This window comes from Mesoplodon mirus (genome assembly GCF_964341445.2).
Source record: "Mesoplodon mirus genome assembly, chromosome: 12".
NCBI lineage: Eukaryota > Metazoa > Chordata > Mammalia > Artiodactyla > Ziphiidae > Mesoplodon > Mesoplodon mirus.
Window position 1 is genome coordinate 36,342,914 of NC_138988.1, and position 17,846 is coordinate 36,360,759.

General features: G+C 44.1%; 2 protein-coding genes across 17 annotated transcripts in view; one reads left to right on the top strand and one right to left on the bottom strand.

Moving 5' to 3' along the window:
- PBRM1 (polybromo 1) overlaps nucleotides 1-5,246 on the top strand; it is a gene marked incomplete at its 3' end in the record, with an annotated part of 101,683 nt that extends 96,437 nt beyond the window's left edge. For all 15 annotated transcript variants that reach the window (XM_082639600.1, XM_082639586.1, XM_082639587.1 and 12 more), the window contains 3 exons: nucleotides 2,674-2,744; nucleotides 2,856-3,072; nucleotides 5,074-5,246. In XM_082639600.1, the coding sequence (XP_082495726.1) occupies nucleotides 2,674-2,744; nucleotides 2,856-3,072; nucleotides 5,074-5,246 (461 nt within the window). The remainder of the gene's footprint in view (nucleotides 1-2,673; nucleotides 2,745-2,855; nucleotides 3,073-5,073) is intronic.
- Nucleotides 5,247-5,284: 38 nt separating this feature from the next.
- On the bottom strand, nucleotides 5,285-15,926 carry UQCC5 (ubiquinol-cytochrome c reductase complex assembly factor 5). 2 transcript variants are annotated; one of them, XM_082639625.1, is made up of 3 exons: nucleotides 15,525-15,798; nucleotides 12,652-12,739; nucleotides 5,285-9,611 (listed from the first exon to the last, which is right to left on the bottom strand). In XM_082639625.1, the coding sequence occupies exons 1-3, from the start codon at nucleotides 15,673-15,675 to the stop codon at nucleotides 9,605-9,607; spliced, it is 246 nt and encodes an 81-aa protein (XP_082495751.1). In that variant the 5' UTR covers nucleotides 15,676-15,798; the 3' UTR covers nucleotides 5,285-9,604. The 2 variants fall into 2 exon arrangements, with proteins under 2 accessions (XP_082495751.1, XP_082495752.1); XM_082639626.1 differs by lacking the exon at nucleotides 5,285-9,611 and having other exon boundaries at nucleotides 12,635-12,739; nucleotides 15,525-15,926.
- Between the last annotated feature and the right edge of the window lie 1,920 nt (nucleotides 15,927-17,846).

The following is a 17,846-nucleotide window of genomic DNA, read 5'->3' on the forward strand; positions in this document are numbered from 1 at the left end:
CCAGTTGATATAAAAAGCATTTTTTGCTCCTGAGTACATTTCTTCTTCTGGTTCACTTCTTATCTCAAAGGGTCTTCTGTGTAGAGTCCCTGCTCCATCTTTTGCTTTTCAAACAGCCCCTCCCCTCTAAGGGAATTACAGAGTTGCTAATGTAGAACTCTTTAGAAATCCTTCAGTCAGTCCTTCTAGGAACAGAAAAGAGGGAGAGAACGAATTTGCACTGAACAAGTTTTCTATATCTGAGTCCCTGAAGAAGCATGACATAACATTTAAAGAACAGCATAGCCCACCCTGCTACCTGGAGACACTGGTTTGTCTGTCAACAGAAGCTCAGAAGTTATGTCATGTAGAAACATATAAATGGAGCCCAGAAATAGGTACAGTTTTCCTCTACAATTAGCAAATTTGAAAGATTATTATGAAAGGAAAATCACAAGTTCCCATATTAATTGCCATCATATGCAAAAAAACTGACCCTTAGGTATCTATTTGGAGGGAATGTGACCTTAAGATGACTTGGAATAGTATTTGATCCATTATCCAAAATATTAGCTAAAGGCCTGGCCCAGATGACAAAATGTAGAAACCCTTAGATTTGCTTACAACAGCATTGGATCTACTGATCCCGTGGCTATAAAGAGTTCCAAACAAAGCTTCAGAGGGTGTGCCCAGCAGTGTGTAGGTTGAGCTAACCTGGTGGCTTGGCCTAGAGCCTTCAGTAGTACTCTTTGTGATGTGAGTGTTGCTTAGAGAATGGCCATACCTCCACAGAAGTGTTTGATCCAGACATACCCAGAGGAGGAAATGTTCGTGGGCGTGGGTGCTTCATTATTGAAGTGGTGGACTATGTGTGAGTTGCTGTTGCAGCAAGTGTCAGTCATAAAATGGGTGTGTTCCTGTGGCAGGTGGAGTTGTCCTTAATTCTGTGCCCTCTCCCCTTGGCAAGAGTATCTGACTGAGAAGTGAGACTAAGCTGGAGTTAACTCCCAGGTGCGTGTGCTACTCAGCGGGAGTCACACCGAAGGCCAGTACCATCTAGGTAGCTGGTCTTTTGGTGGGTATTGAGGGGCAGATGTCTCCCTTTGCCCCTTTTTCAGATTCTAAATGCATTTGAAGAAAGCACAACACACCTGATGATAAGGAGACAGGGAAGAACCCCTCAGTGTCTATACACGCACGTCTGATCAGGCTTTGAGGAGAGGGAGATTCAGTGAGCTCCTCTGGTGACTCAGCCCGCATTCTCACCAGCTGCCCCCTGGCATGGCATTTGTAAACAGAGGGCACATAAGGGGTTGGTTGCTGATGTCTTTGTGCTGCCCTGCAGAGATTAATACAGGCAGCTCAGGGAGGCCCACTGTGTTGTGAAATCTAAGGTGGGTGAGTGTCCTAGGGGGACAGGGGTTAATAATATGTTGCCGGAGCAGCAACTTACCACTGCAACCTCTTCACTCACTCACAAATAATCACTAAGATCCTATTCTTGTGATTCAGGTACCCTTCTGGGTTCTTGGAATATAAAAATCCATGCTTTGTAAACAGAAAGCTTGTTTTCACTTAGTGTGTTCTCTCTTACAAACGTCTAATACTTCTTGGAAGTGGTATTTAGCAATTCTGAACCTTAGAATAGTGGGTTGGTTCTGCCTGGTTAAAATACCAACATTTTGAATGCAGAGAAACTATAGAATATGAAGTTAGCTCCTGTTGATCCTTCTGTGCAGCCAGCTGGACTTGTTTAAGGTTTAAGCAGTAGCTCACCAGGGTTTTGATTGTAGTTTGTTAGTTTTTAATGAACTGGGTCCCTTACCTATTGCTCTGTTTTATGAGACTAGGAAATGGATGGTCCTGAGATTAAAATAGCCCCAGACGCTAAATTTAAGACATCATGTTATTATCAACTAGGACTTACGAGACAGAACTTGCTTGTGTGACAGAAATTGCTTGTGAGGAGTCACCAAGGGAAGTTTATACAAAGTCCAAATATAGTAGGACCATGGAATCTTTCTCTTTCCCTTTGTCATTTTGCATTTGAAGTGATAGCACCAAGGCTGCTCTGTTTCCAGATGATTCCTTTTCAAAGTGCTGGTCTATGAAATGGCAGTGTCCCCTCTCTGCCAACATTAGTGACTCCAGTTAGAACCAGAGGTGCTGGTGGCCTGTGAGAGGACAGCAAGAATGTGCCTCCAGCCTCCACAAAGGTCATTTAATGTGCACTTGCACAAACCTCTTCCCTTAAGTCTCTGCTGTCCTAACACATTGCATACAGCTGAGCCTGGTTGCAATGCCATTACTGCTGAAATTAAACACAGGCTTCAGTTGCAGGAAACTGTGTTGTCGAAAGAAAAATACCTTGAAAATATAGTTGTATTCTGACTGTAGCTTACCAAGGGAAATACTAGAATTTTATGCAGGGTTCAAATTATTTCTAAGCCATGAATAATTAATGTACATCTGACAAATTGTCCTAGCTTTGTATTTAAAGTACCTAGAAAACAAAAGAACATGCATTTTCTATATGAATGTTACATCCTGTTTTGGGTGCTTAGGGTTCCTATCCACAAAGACTCAGGGCAGAGATCATAGGCTTGCATTATAAATGGCCTTTCTTATCAGACAGTAGTTTTTCAGTCTTCTCAACCCAGAGCTTCTAATTGTGCCTGTAATTCTGAATTATAGGTGTGATGAACCAAGGAGTGGCCCCTATGGTAGGGACTCCAGCACCAGGTGGAAGTCCATATGGACAGCAGGTGAGCCTCCAAGTTGGATCTTCTAGGACTCAACAGAATTCAAGTTACCCTCTTTCTCAGAGCATGCGCTGAGTATTTTTTTTCCCTCACCATGTGTCTGTGCTCTTTCAGGTAGGTGTTTTGGGGCCTCCAGGGCAGCAGGCACCACCTCCATATCCTGGCCCACATCCACCCGGCCCCCCTGTCATACAGCAGCCAACAACACCCATGTTTGTGGCTCCCCCACCGAAGACTCAACGGCTTCTCCACTCAGAGGCCTACCTAAAATATATTGAAGGACTCAGTGCTGAGTCCAACAGCATTAGCAAGTGGGACCAGACCCTAGCAGGTAAGGAGAGTCCTTCTCAAGAAGCTTTTTTGAAATCCATGCTTTATCAAAGTCCTCTCGCTGCTATTGACCTATTATATCATAGGATAAATATCCATTATTCTTATACAGGCATACCTTGTTTTATTGCACTTCGCTTTGTTACTCTTCTCAGATACAGCATTTTTTATAAATTGAAGGTTTGTGGCAATGTGTCGAGCAAGTCTTTCGGCACCGTTTTTACAATAGTATGTGCTCACTTCGTGTTTCTGTGTCACATTTTGGTAATTTTCACAGTATTTCCAACTTTTTCATTATTATTATATTTGTTTTGGTGATCTGTGATCAACAATCTTTGATATTACCATTATAAAAAGATTACGACTTGCTGAGGGTTCAGATGATGGTTAATATTTTTTTAGCAGTGTAGTCTTTTTTAATTAAGGTACTTACATTGTTCTTTTAGACATGATGCTATATTGCATACTTAATAGACTACAATATAGTGTAAACATAACCAAAAAATTCATGCAACTCACTTTATTGTGGTGATCTGGAACCAAACCTGAGGTATGCCTTTATAAGTAAAATAAATTGTATATTTAGAAGTGTTTGGAGCTTCTTTATATATTGACATTACATACTGAAAATGTTTTTTTGCTGAGTTTCAAAGCTTAGTTTTGTCAGAAATATCTATGCCATCTTCTTAAGTATATTCTGATTTTTTTCAGTTATTTTTCAGGCATTTGGGCATAGCATAGATGGATTTGGGTAAATTAAAAATTATTTCAGGGCTTCCCTGGTGGCGCAGTGGTTGAGAATCCACCTGCCGATGCAGGGGACACGGGTTCGTGCCCCGGTCCGGGAAGATCCCACATGCCGCGGAGCGGCTGGGCCGGTGAGCCATGGCCGCTGGGCCTGCGCGTCCGGAGCCTGTGCTCTGCAATGGGAGACGCCACAGCAGTGAGAGGCCCGTGTACCGCAAAAAAAAAAAAAAAAAAAAAAAATTTCACCTCAATTTTTAAGAAAGAAAAATAATATTGGAAGACGTTTCTATTAATCTATCAAGTTTATTCATTTAGTTCAGCAGGCTCAGCATATTTTCAGTACTTACTAAAATAACCTGCCTAGTTTCTGGAAAGAACTTTGCAAGTTTCTGTTCATTTTTCATTTCTAAGCCAAATTTGATCATTTGATTCCTTTAAGAGTAGTAGGTGGTTTTCCCTTTCTTCACATTTACCTTTTTAGGAATTTTTGTTAATATTGGAGTAACTATTAAATATTAATGATCAGATCTTTTAGGTGTTCGTACAACTTTTATATTCCCATTCTAGTAATTATGTTATCTTGTGCAGCTGTTTTGTGAAGTAATTGTTAGAAATTAGATAATTTCTAGGACTTCCCTGGTGGCACAGTGGTTAAGAATCCGCCTGCCAACGCAGGGAACTTGGGTTCGAGTGCTGATCTGGGAAGATCCCACATGCCGCAGAGCAGCTAAGCCCACGCGCCACAACTACTGAGCCTGTGCTCCAGAGCCCGTGAGCCACAACTACTGAGCCCGCGAGCCACAACTAGTGAGCCTGCGAGCCACAACTACCGAAGCCTGTGTGCCTAGAGCCCATGCTCCACAACAAGAGAAGCCACCGCAATGAGAAGCACGCGCACCGCAACGAAGAGTAGCCCCCGCTCACCGCAACTAGAGAAAGCCCGCACACAGCAACGAAGACCCGATGCAGCCAAAAATAAATACATTAATTAATTAATTTTTAAAAAGACATTACATAATTTCTAAACTTCATCGTGTAAAACGAGACATCCTTGGCTAGGTAGTCTCATACCTAAGTAAAATAGTTTTCTAAAAACCAAGATGCCTAATAAAACAATATAAGAAATTTGCTTGGAAGTATTCTGCAGAGTTAAAATTCATAATATTCAATAAATAATAAATGTTTCATGTTTTAATAAATCTGTCAGACCTTAGGACTGATATTTGTATTTCTCTGTCTGCACTTTAATTTTCAGCTCGAAGACGCGATGTCCATTTGTCAAAAGAACAGGAGAGCCGACTCCCCTCTCACTGGCTGAAAAGTAAAGGGGCCCACACCACCATGGCAGACGCCCTCTGGCGCCTTCGGGATCTGATGCTCCGAGACACCCTCAACATTCGCCAAGCATACAATCTAGAAAACCTTTAATCACATCAGTTACGATTCTTTTATAGAAGCATAAAGAGTTTTGTGGAACAGTAGCCATTTTAGTTACTGGGGGTGGGGGGAGGAACAAAGGATGATAATTTTTATTGCATTTTATTGTACATCACAAGGCCATTTTTATATAAGGACACTTTTAATAAGCTATTTCAATTTGTTTTTGTTATATTAAGTTGACTTTATCAAATACACAAAGATTTTTTTTTGCATATGTTTCCTTCGTTTAAAACCAGTTTCATAATTGGTTGTATTTAGACTTGGAGTTTTATCTTTTTACTTGTTGCCATAGAGCTGAAACCATCAAAGGTTTTTTGTCTTGGCTTGGGGTTTTTGTTCCTTGTTTTTTTTGGTTGGTTTTTTGTTTTTGTTTTTTTTAAATAACAAAAAAAACAAAAAAAAACCACAAAAGAGTTTACAGATTAGTTTAAGTTGTCAATGAAATGTGAAGTTGGCCCTAGTTTACATCTTAGAGAGGGGAGTGTACTTGTGTCTGTTTCACGTGCCTAAATATCTTAAGCCACTTTTGCAAGAACTGTTTCTTCCAGGTAGAGTGAAAGGTTGTTAGTTGGATTGTAGATGTTTGGCAGACATGGCACATTTGCTCTAGTAACTCAGAAATCTGAAGTCAGCACTGTGCACTCTTCTGCAGCTAATGCAGCTCCCGGACACCTGGAAGGAGAAAGCACTTTTTCTTGTGCTGAGTTAGACATCTATGGTGTCAGTTATTTTTGCAGAACATGTGCACAACCCTGAATTATATTTAGTCTTGGCAGGTAAGTTTAAGGGTACTTTTGATCTTTTTGTAATGAATTCACAATTTATGCCTATACATGTTAAGTGATTTAAAACTTTAAATCTCTTACATTGCAAATTATTGAAGTTCATCTTGAAGAAAGTATTGAGGTGTGCTGGAGGTGATTTATTTTTAAACATAACACCTAACCTAACTTAGGGAAGGGAGTGCATTAACCAGATATGGGCTGTGTCAGAAGCATAATTGTAAAAGGCTGGATTGCCTGCATATGCAAGTATGTTTTAGTATTCTTTATTTCCTCATCAGATCTGGCTTTTTTTTTTTCTTTTTCTCCTAAGTTTCAGGGTTGTAATTCTCACCAGAAATTTAAGACTTTATAAAATAATTTTGAAATTCAGCTTGTGCTTTTGAATTTCAGGAGAAGGAAATCATAATTTAAGAAAATGCTCACTAAAAAGACCATTACAGATCCCAAACACTTAGGTTTGATGACCCTGTCTCTCTTATATGACTCTGGAAAAAAACATTTGGAGGCAGTATATAATGCTCAGACAGGTGGAAAGCATCAAACATGGAACAGTATTTCACTCAGCGTTTTTGAAACCTGCTTTATTGTAACAAGGTGGTTGCCATTGTGGTGGAGCTTCCACTGCTGTTTGTAAATTGAGAGTGACTCTCAGAGGATACTTTTTTTCTTTTAATCTGGTATGAATCAATACCTGGATATTTAATTACCATTCTTACTAAATTATGGGGACAGAAGAGTTTAGAATGGAAAAAAGCCTCTTGTATCTAGATACTTTAATTACAGGAGGTCCTTATAACTTAATTGCCTATAAGTCAACCACTGGATCTCAATTTGCATCAAGTATTTTAAACAGTTCTGAATTTTAAAAAATGTTTTGCAGTAGTATGTCAGTACCTTATTGTTAAACTGAACCAGATAAAGAAATCTTCAGTTCTTGGTTATTTGGGCCATTGAATCATCATGGACTGTATAATACAATCAGATTATTTTATTTCTAGACATCCTTGAATTACACCAAAGAACCTGAAATTTAATTTTGGTTAAGTTATTTATTTATTTCATGCACCCGTCTTATTTCCCTTTTTAAGGTCTGGAAGAGACTTCTTTGGGAAGACTCTAAAAACTCTTCACTGTGGTCTATGTGGGGCATTAGAAGCCAGAGCACTCCTCCTCCAGGCTCCTTCTCAGTGTCTGGAGGTGCTGTAGGAACCATAGATCCAGCCAGGGGCTTCCCTAAGGCAGTGCAGAGCCGGGCCAGGGGGCCATTAGGCAGGCCCCAGTTAAGTTTAAAAAAAAAAAAAAGCTCTATGTATTTATTTTAGAATCATGTCTTTCTGTATATTAACTTGGAGAATGTCAATATTTTAGGATATAAGATTTGAGGTCAGCCATCTTCCAAAAAAGAAAAGAAAAAGAAAAAAAAAAAAAAGCCCTGACTTTAAAAGGTACATGTGAACTATACATCTTTTTTTTCATGAGCTTTAGGAACTGTAGTGATATGGCTTAGAAAGTATAATGGCCTAAATGTTTTCAAAATGTAAGTTCATGTGGAAAAGAGTTTTGTTTATGTGCGGAAAAAGACCTATAGGTTTAAAATAGTATGTCAGCCAACTGATTTAAAAGGCCTTGAATTACTTTGTTTTTGAACCCACCCTTTTCTTCCTATGAGGAAGAATTAAGAGGGGACTCTTCTTTGTGTAAAATCTCCAAATTGGTGTTGTTGATTTTTGAACTTAAACATTTTCAGACTTGATTAAAACTTGGTTTATTCTAATTTCTGTATCAAAAGAGGTTTAAGTGATAACTAGTCTTATAATATGTATGTATCATATGTTTGTTCATCTAAAGCTTTTTAATCCAAATAAAAATGGAGTTTGCAAAGTGATTTGGATTAACCAGGTTTGGTTGTTTTGTTAAAGCTTGTGTCAGATGTTAGTTTCAAGTAGGTTTAATTCCTGCAAGCCTTGATTTTATGTTGACAGCGATATGGCTGCCAATTTAAAGGAAGAGAGCTCCTTGGGTAGAGGCAAAAGTCAGTGTCCAGACACTGATCCAAGGCTTAGGCTGCATTAACACAGAAGCCGAATGTAGTCACACTGCAGCCTGACATGCCCATGCCAAGCCTCTCAGACTGGCAGTCAGGGATTCCTAACATGTCCTCAGCATGGGCAAAAATGCAGGTTGAAGTTAAAATTGCAGAGGGAGTTGTTACTGATGGTGGAAGGTAAGGCAAGCATGTCCTATATCATAAATCAGTGTAATCCATTTCAAATAGCTGTGTGTGGCCAGAAGAGAGAAGTGGCCCGGGTATGTTTTTATCATGCTTATAATCTCTTAAAACATGACTACACTTTTAATAGAAGGTGTTGGTAAAATCAACCAACTGTTTTCCTCTAATATCACTTTGCAAATCCCTGTGGTTCTGTTCTCCTAAGAGTTTAGGGCTGTACTGCCATCTCTGCTCATAAACATATTTTGAATGATCGTTGATGTATAGTTAAACATTCCAGCTGAACACTCTGAGCAATAGTGCTAAGTATTACTCTGTTCCTTTTGCATTTGGAAGTGTGTGAGGTCAGCTGAATGAAAGTTCATACCTGAACAAATTAATAGACTATTTCTATCCCCCAAATAGATGTGGAATGCACATCTTGTGGATTATACGTATAAATGTGGCAAGAAATTCCAAATTTAATACACGTGTGTGAAAACTAAGAATTGATGCTGCTTTACTAGGAGAGAAGTTGTTTTGGAAAACACCATGGTCCAAGTGTATATTTTTTTGTAAGAGAAGTAACTCAGTGTGAAAGAGCCAAACTTCTAAAAGAGATTAATTTGACTGAGTTATAACTTCAGAGATGTAGGCAAGATTTCCAAAAGAGGACTACTAGATGAACAAAGATAGCCCTCCCTTATTGAGTATTTACTCTGTGCTTAGGTATTGGGTTGGCCAAAAAGTTCCTTGAGTTTTTAAGTAAAAATAAAAGACATTTTTCATTTTCACCAAGAACTTTATTGAACAACATATTCACATTCTGCCATTTTTCAGGCAACTTCATAATTCCATCTTCCCAAAACTTTTTATCTTTTTGAGCAAAGAACTGTTCCAGGTGCCTTTTACAGTCTTCCAGAGAATTAACATTATTTCCATGAAGAGAATTTTGTAAAGACCGAAATAAATGGAAATACGCAGGTGCAATATCTGGTGAATACAACGGATGAATTAGAATTTCCCAGCCAAGCTGTAACAGTTTTTTGCCTGGTCATTGAAACGTGCGGTCTTGCGTTATCCTGATGGAAGATTATGCGTTTTCTGTTGACTAATTCCGGATGCTTTTCGTCGAGTGCTGCTTTCAGTTGGTCTAACTGGGGGCAGTACTTGTTGGAATTAATCGTTTTGTTTTCTGGAAGGAGCTCATAATAGAGGACTCCCTCCCAATCCCACCATATATACAACATCACCTTCTTTGGATGAAGACCGGCCTTTGGTTGGTTAGTGATGGTTCATTTATCTTGCCCCACGATCTCTTCCATTCCACATTATTGTACAGTATCCACTTTTCATCGCCTGTCACAATTTGTTTTAAAAATAGAACGTTCTCGTTACGTTTAAGTAGAGAATTGCATGCAGAAATAGTCAAGAAGGCTTTTTTCACTTAAATTATGGAACCCAAACATCAAAGCAATTAACATAACGGCTCTCTCACGCATGGTATAACGTTGATTGTTCTCAGTGTCTCGATTTGATCACTATCAACTTCAGTAGGTCTACCTGGCCGTGGAGCATTGTCCAGCGGGAAATCTCCAGCACAAAACTTCACTAACCTCTTTTGACATGTTCGATCAGTCACAGCACCTTCTCCATACACTGCACAAATCTTTTTATGTGTTTCAGTTGCGTTTTTACCTTTCTTGAAATAATAAAGCACAGGGACTTCCCTGGTGGTGCAGTGGTTGGGAATCCACCTGCCAATGCAGGGGACACGGGTTCTATCCCTGCTCCGGGAAGATCCCACATGCCTCGGGGCAACTAAGCCCATGCACCACAACTACTGAGACTGCGCTCTACAGCCCACGAGCCACAACTAACTGAAGTCCGCGCGCCTAGAGCCTGTGCTCTGCAACAAGAGAAGCCACTGCAAGGAGAAGCCCTCACATCGCAACGAAGAGTAGCCCCCACTGTCCACAGCTAGAGAAAGCCCATGCGCAGCAACAAAGACCCAATGCAGCCAAAAATAAATAAAATTTATATAAAAAATAATAAAGCATAATACGTGGAAAATGTTGCTTCCATCTTCAATATTAAAATGGCTGCACAGAAATTCACCAATTTTGATTTTTTTTTAATGCACGCTGATATGAGACCTGCCACAATACAGTCTAACAAAATTGTTTTGAATGAAGTTAAAGACAGCTAAGCACTACTTAGAGCCATCTTACGGGAAAAACTGAATGAACTTTTTGGTCAACCCGATACTTTCCCTATCCATTCAGATGATAAAATGAAGCTCCAAAGCCCACGTTCTTTGTCTAACACCCCAGTGGAGGTAGACTTCTAGCAATAAATGCTAATTAGATTTTTGTCATTCTGAAGTATTGTGGTTTTTGAAATGCAAGTTATTAAATTGTTTGCCTTGTAGTTCAGAGTAGGGGGCACTGCAGTTCTGTAAGCAGCATATGAGAGCGTTGCTCTTTAAATTATTGAAGTTCCCTTAAATAATCCTAGTGTCTGATAAGTGGGATAGAGTCATATTCCTTAGTAGAACTGCTAAAAAATTGAGGCAGGGCTTCCCTGGTGGCGCAGTGGTTGGGAGCCCGCCTGCCGATGCAGGGGACACGGGTTCGTGCCCCGGTCCGGGAAGATCCCACGTGCCGCAGAATGGCTGGGCTCGTGAGCCATGGCCGCTGAGCCTGCGCGTCCAGAGCCTTTGCTCCGCAACGGGAGAGGCCACAACAGTGAGAGGCCTGTGTACCGCCAAAAAAAAAAAAAAAAAAAAATTGAGGCAAAGTTAAAAAGCTTGCACCTTGGTTAACAAAAATTAGTTCTGTAGCATCCAAATTAATATGCTTTGAAAGTATCTTCAATTTAATACAATTGCTTTGCTAGTCTACTTGCCTTGAAGTCAGACATTGTTGTCGTATTCAAAGCTTCGTTGTCTTAAATAAATTGGCACTCCAATACATATATTTTAGAAAGATGAAGAAAACTCTAGGGAAGTTTAGCACAAATATTAGACTAGAGATTCTCCCTGGGATGGAGACAGCGGGATAGGCCAGGGAAGGAAACCACAGCAGACACAGAAGTTAGCTGATGGTTTTATTAGCATTTACAATTATTCTTTGTAAAAGGTCTTTACATATGTACAAAATATTAAACATCTAAAACTGGGGTTGGGGGAACAAGTGGGAATTAAGGCCACAATTTAAATTCATTATGCAGCAGTCTAGTCACTAAAAGTAACTATGAGGTTTAGGGTCATCGGGAACGCTTGAGGTAACAAAAGCGCACATGAGAACTACCTTCCTCTCCCTGGTGCTGTTGGTCATCACTGGTCTTTATACTCAAGCCACCTCTGAGCAGTGACTCATTAGTGCTTTAATGAGATCTAAGTAGTCAGTGGCTCCTTATTTATACTGGATTGGTTCTAACGTAAATGGACTGACTTAAATTAGAAAAAAAAAATCCCTTAGAACAATTTATTTGTGGCAGATATCATTAACTTGAGGATAACCTGTGGTCTTAAGCATCTGCTTCTTTATTCATGAGCAATAGTTAGAAACTATTTTGAAACTTAGTCTTAATATGTATATATTTTCTTGTTTGAAAAGATGTTGGATATGGTTATCCAAACATGGAAAGATGCCTTTGCTTTTTCTACCAACTGATCCAAACTTATTCTGGGTCAGATTGGAAAATCTCTCCCCATAGACAGCCTCTGATTTAGCTCAAGTCTACGGTTGCTTTATGCTGTGAAGATTCACTTTCTTTGGGAAGGAGCAGTGTCTTTATCTTTAGCAGCTGGATGAAAGCAACATCTTCATCTCAGAGGGGAGTGAAACGTGTTGCTCCTCAGTCTTCATGGAGGTCCAGCCCTTGTATGTTAGTGGAGCCAAGCAAGGAAAGGGGGTTGTCTCTGTTCACAAGAGCACTTAACATGACTAACGTATGGTCACATTCTAACAAAATGTTTACAAATTGGTAGCTAGCAGAAATGCAGTCTGCATAATAATCCTCGTTTAAATGATCCTACAGTAGATAACTAACTTTTATTCATAGTAAGTCTGAATTCTGCAAAAAAACTAAATAAGGTTATCCCTTGTTGCCTAAAAAAAAAGGACTTCACAAACAATTCAGGCTATCCTGAAAAGCATCCTGATTGATCCTTGAATTGTTTAGAAATATTTCATGGACTAGATTCAATGGGTAGGTGTGTTTTAGTAGGAAATAATTTTCCCACAAGTGCTGTCCATCAGTGACTTGGGAAGTATTCAAGCATAGACAGGAAAACTATAAAAATTCTTTGTAAAGGCAGTTCTATGTAAGAACAAGAGACCCGAAAAGTATATTTTTAAAGGAGTTGAAACCAGTAGTAAAGTTTCATATTCACTTTATTGACTGCTGAAGTTCAGTCTCTGATGCATCTTCCAGCCTTCTCTGATACTGCCTTTCTGAGGCTTTTCTACGGTAGACATCGTCTGTATCAAACAAAGATTTTATTTAGATTTTCAAGAGACTAAGGAATTAGAAATACATATCTGAGTAATTTAACCAATAGTCTAGTTCTGTCACCTGAATCTCAACATTAAGGCTTAACTCAATGCCAGAATAAACTTAAAACGAGATTTGATTTAAATGAGCACTATGTTAAAGGAGCTCTCAATATCAATAGCAGGGTCAGAGTCAGTGTCTTCAAAGATAGTGTCATGTCCCAGCACAGCCCTTAGCAATTTCACTTCTCTCTGAAATCATCCTTCTTAACTGGCCCCGCAGAGGCACTTCTGGCCCTATAGCTCTCTGCTGCTCCCTCTGCCACACCCAGGAACTGAGGGCTGGGAGATGAGGGCAGTCTCCTTGTTCTCAGCTGCTGCTTTTCCAGACTACTCCTGATTCTCCACCTTCTTCCTCTGGGGCCTATGCCATTTGCCACCATCTTCTCTGCACTGGCATCTGCTGTCCATCACTCCCCTTCAGTCTCTGAAAATGCTGGCAACTAGCTCAGGTTCCTTGACCCTGTCCTGTGCCATCTTCCCAGGCAACACCACCCCCAACAGGAATGAAGCACCAGCCCCCTTCATCTTCCTTCTCAACTTCTGCTATCTGCTTGCAGTGTTCCTCTGAAGCAATAAGTTCATTCTGCTCTGACCACAACCTCTACTACCTTTCTTTCTGTCCTTGGACCTCCACCAACTTCCTCAGGCCCTTGTTCTCTCTTCCTGCCCAGATCAGCTGAAATTCCCTCTCATCAATATCAACTTCTTGATATACCTTCAAAACCCAAACTACAGATTAATCCAACTTACTTCCTTCTCCATGCCTCACTCTGCTTGCTCTGCACTGTGGGCCCAAATGTTGCATCTAACTGGGTCCACTGTGATGGCTGGCAGTCCTGTTTCTTCAGCCACGGCCCTGACCCTACTTTACCTACCCCGAAATGGCCAAGAACTCTTTCTTCGCAGAGAAAAGTCATCAGTAAAGAACTCTTCCAGCTGACTTCCAAGGGCTACTCCTTGCCCTGCTCTGGTCCCATCCTCTCCCACCTTCTCAAGGGCCAAGGTATCTCCAGCCTCTCTCCACCCTCTCTTTCCTGATCAGTATTTGCATATTTCAAGTCTCTCCTGGTAGGGGAGAGGGGGCTTAGCTCCCATTCACTTAGTTGAACTTCCTGAACCTCCTGTCTTCTGTGATAATAAGCCCTTCTTGTTTCCCTTCTTGCCTCTCTGGTCACTCTCAGTCACCCTTAAAATGTTGGGGTTTAAACTCTGACTTTCATCACAATCAGCTTGTGAATGACCCACAAACCTAGATCTGAGGCCCAGATCTGCCTTCTGAGCTTCAGTTCTGTATAACCATCTCCCCCCTCATCATGTCCAAAGTGGAGCCCAGGACTGTCCTGCCTGTGTTCCCCCAGCCCCAGCTGCCCTACCAGAAGCCTCCACTCCTCATTTCCTGAGTCCACTCAATCACCAAGCCCTTGTCAGTACTACCTCTGGGGTGTCTCTCAACTCCGCCCACTTCTTGGCATCTCACCCTAGTCCAGGCCACCATCTCAAACCTGGACAACCACACAGCCTAAGTGCTCCTGTCAATCCGCCCTCCACAAGAAAGCATTCACCAGCTGCTGCTTAAAACTCTTCAGCCCTTTGGGATACATTGTTGGTTCTCCAGTCCCTTTGTGGCCCTGCCCAGGCACCTTTCTAACCACGTCATCCCTCACTCTGCTCACCTGCTTCAGTCCCTCAAACACAGCAGCATACTTCCACACCAAGGCCCCAAGGTTTGCTCTTACCACTGGCAGAAGACACTTTCAAGTCCATAAACGTTTCCCTCATCTGGCTGACACCTACTCAATCTTCGGATCCTACCTGATATGGTAACTCCTCCAGGAAGTCTTCCCTGCACCACCTAGTCCAATTCAGGTGCCCCACCCAGGACTCCCATGCTCCCCCAACTTTTCCCCCCACAGCAGTGATCACACTTAATAGTAACTGTATGATCTGTCTCTCCCATTAGTGCTCTTCTGGTGTGGGGGCCCTCCGCCTTATATCCTCTCATCAGTGCTCATTAAATATGAAGGAATGGGTGAACACAGAAGGATTAAATATCTTTAGAAAGCACTTTTTTTTTTTTTTAATGAGGGTTGGTGATTCACAAGTGATTGTGTTTCTGGAGAGGGAGAAAGCAGAAAGGGCCTAGGGATTAGGGAAGTCTTCCTGGAAGAGGAACTAGCCTGTCCAGGCTAGTGCTCAGCAAAGCAATGCCAGATACACTTTTTGTAGCGCTGGGCATTGGTACCAATGACTCTGGCCAGTAAAGACAGTAGTATTTAGCTAAGCCGGGCCAACCAGTTCCCTCTAGGGTTTGGACTGGCCAGTTAGGAACTTCCATGAATCCTGAGGATCCCACCCGCTTCTAGGTGCTGTGAGAAGTCTTCCTCAGGCCCGAACAGTGTCACCGGCATGGCCGAAGGGCAGGCTTGAAAGGAAGGCGTCCTGAGTGGAGTCACGTGCCCTCCTCTCAAAGTGCAGGGAAGGTCTCAAGATTGGATACCAATGTGCCTTTGTCGCCCCGCTTACAGGAGAGCCCAGGCGGATCTCCACCGCCCAACGAAGGGAACCGCCCTCGCCCTTCTGACCAGGGTAAAAGCAGCTCAGCGCTGAGCGGAATGAGAGGTCTACAAGCTGAGAATAGCCCCCAGGAAAACGGCTCCCTCGCCGCCTCCCGCCTGCCTGAAATGAAACAGGCTGCTGCACCCCCACTTACAGAAGGTCTCCTGGCCCACGCGCACTTTAATCATGATCCACTCCATCGTTCCTCCCAGGACAAAAAAGAAGGGCAGGAACCTGTAGACGCCGAGTCGCTGCTTCCCGGGCACCCGCTGCAGAACCCGCCTCACCTGGGCCCTGGAAAACATGCCGGACCGCTGTCGTGGAGAAGGGTACGGCGGAACGAAGAGCGACGGGAGCTGTCCCAGCCCCTGGACTGGAGCTCCCGGATGAAGCCGAAGCCGTCCTGCCCGTCCTTGCTGAGTCCGGCGGCCAGGTGGCCGTGCGATCCCGGCCCTGGGCCACCTCCAAGGAGGTGAGGAGCGGAACGGGTAAGGAGCAGCGCTGAGCTCGGGACCCAGAATGTGGGCTGCGTGGGTCCGCCAATCAGAATGCGGCGGAGTGCGCGTGCTCTGTGAGGCCTAGACTAGCTGGCGCAGACTCCTCCGCTCCAGAGGCAGGGCGGACCAAGGGGCGGGGCCTCCCACGTGGCGTTGGTCCGGCCCCGCCTCCCGGCCTCCCCTGTGCAAGCTGGTATTCGGAGTTGGCTGCCGCGCCCCCTACTCTGCCACCGCCATCTTTTTTCTTAAAGTCCTAGTAGAAGTGATGACCCTCTATGATGGACTACTAAACGGGTGGTGCACGATGCTCTAAAATGCAATTACACAACGCCTTTCATTTATTTCTAGATCGAGACTGATGCCTAGGCTTCTAAAAATAACAGGATTTGAGGTGCATTGTTGAAAGCTAACTATCATTATCACAAGAAAAGTCTAAGTAAGCATCTGAGACAAACAACCATAAAATTAAGAAAAGCTATCCTGTATGGGGCACTTTCCATTATTCCCGGACTATCAGACAACCTAAGAAAGTCAAATGAAAACTTAGAACCAATAAGAGAGTTTGGTAACGTGGACACAAAATGTACAAAAAGAGAGAAGAGAGATCAAGCAGCGCCTCTGAAAAGGGTAGTAGGGTCCGCCACTGAGCTGCCAGGCCCAAGCTGCTGCCTGGATAACCTGCCTTCTCCCGGAGCCAACCCCACCCAACCACGCACACACAACTGGCTTGGTGCTCACTCTGGTTTCTCTTGGTGGCTCTGCGGGCTGGACACCACGGAGCACCCATCTCCCGCCCAGACGAGGTTTACATATGGCCAAGCCCCCAGCGCACACTTAGCTCACTGGGGCCCTGGGAGTGGGGAGGGCAGCCGCCCACCCACGGGCCCACCTATGGCCTCCATCCTGCGCCAGCACTTGGCCCAGGGGCTGGCACACTGTAGGTCCTCAGCCAAGGTGCAGTGAATATTGGAATGTACACCCTTAGACCCGGCGAGGACACCGCGGGGAGCATCCCACGGAAACAGTGTCTAGCTAGCCAGCTCTCCACCGACAAGGCCCACGGGTGCAGGGTCGGCCTGCTCAAGGCCCAGGGCACATGCGCATGTGGACTCAGAAAACGGATCTGTGTGGAATACACGCGGGTGCAGAGTGGTTCCCAGCAGGAAAGAGGAATTTCGTTGGAAATCCTGGTGATATTGCTAGAAGAGCTAGAGAGTCCTGCGTGGGGAAGTGAGGAATGGAGCGGTTCGGTGCGGCCATTTGCTGAGGTAGGAACCAGGCAAGCACAGTGACCCCTGGCCCAACGCCTCGCTCCAAGTTAACAGAGGTCATCTGTGTAAGGCACAGAGAGGGAGCGACGTCTGCTTCAGCGGACGTCGGCTGCGCTACAGTCCCGAAGTCTCACCCAGCGTGGGGTTGGCAGCGGGGAGCCCGCGGGAAGGACTCTTTATCCGCCAGAGACGTGAGTGAAACGGACCGGCCTCTGGTCCGCGGGCAGAACCGTCAGGGGCGAGGGGCGGGGAAGAGTACCCCCGCTGCAGGACTGGGGGAAGGGGCAGAGGATCTGAGGTCAGAAGGACAGGAGGTGGGGGAAGGGGCGGGAGGACCCGGGAGCAGAGGGGGAGACAGAGGACCGGGGGGCCGGGGTGGACCCGCCGCGCTCTGGCCCTCTCCCCTCCGAGCCCTGGCCGTCCGGCGCTTCGCGGGGACGGCCTTTCTTAGGCCCGCCAGACCCCCTAGGGGAGGAAAGAAAGAGCCGCCATCGCCGCCGTAGATTCCGAAGGGGGGCGCAGAGTCCTCCTGGGCCGCTCCGGAGACAGGGGGAGGGGGTCGGGGATCCCGCCCCGCCCCGCCCCGCCCCGCCCCGCCCCGTCCGGGACCTCCCGCCCCCCGGGCATAGGGACGCTCCCATTGGCGGTCGGGCTCCGCGCGCCGCGCCCATTGGCCGGCCGCTGTGAGGAGCACGCGGCCACGGTGGC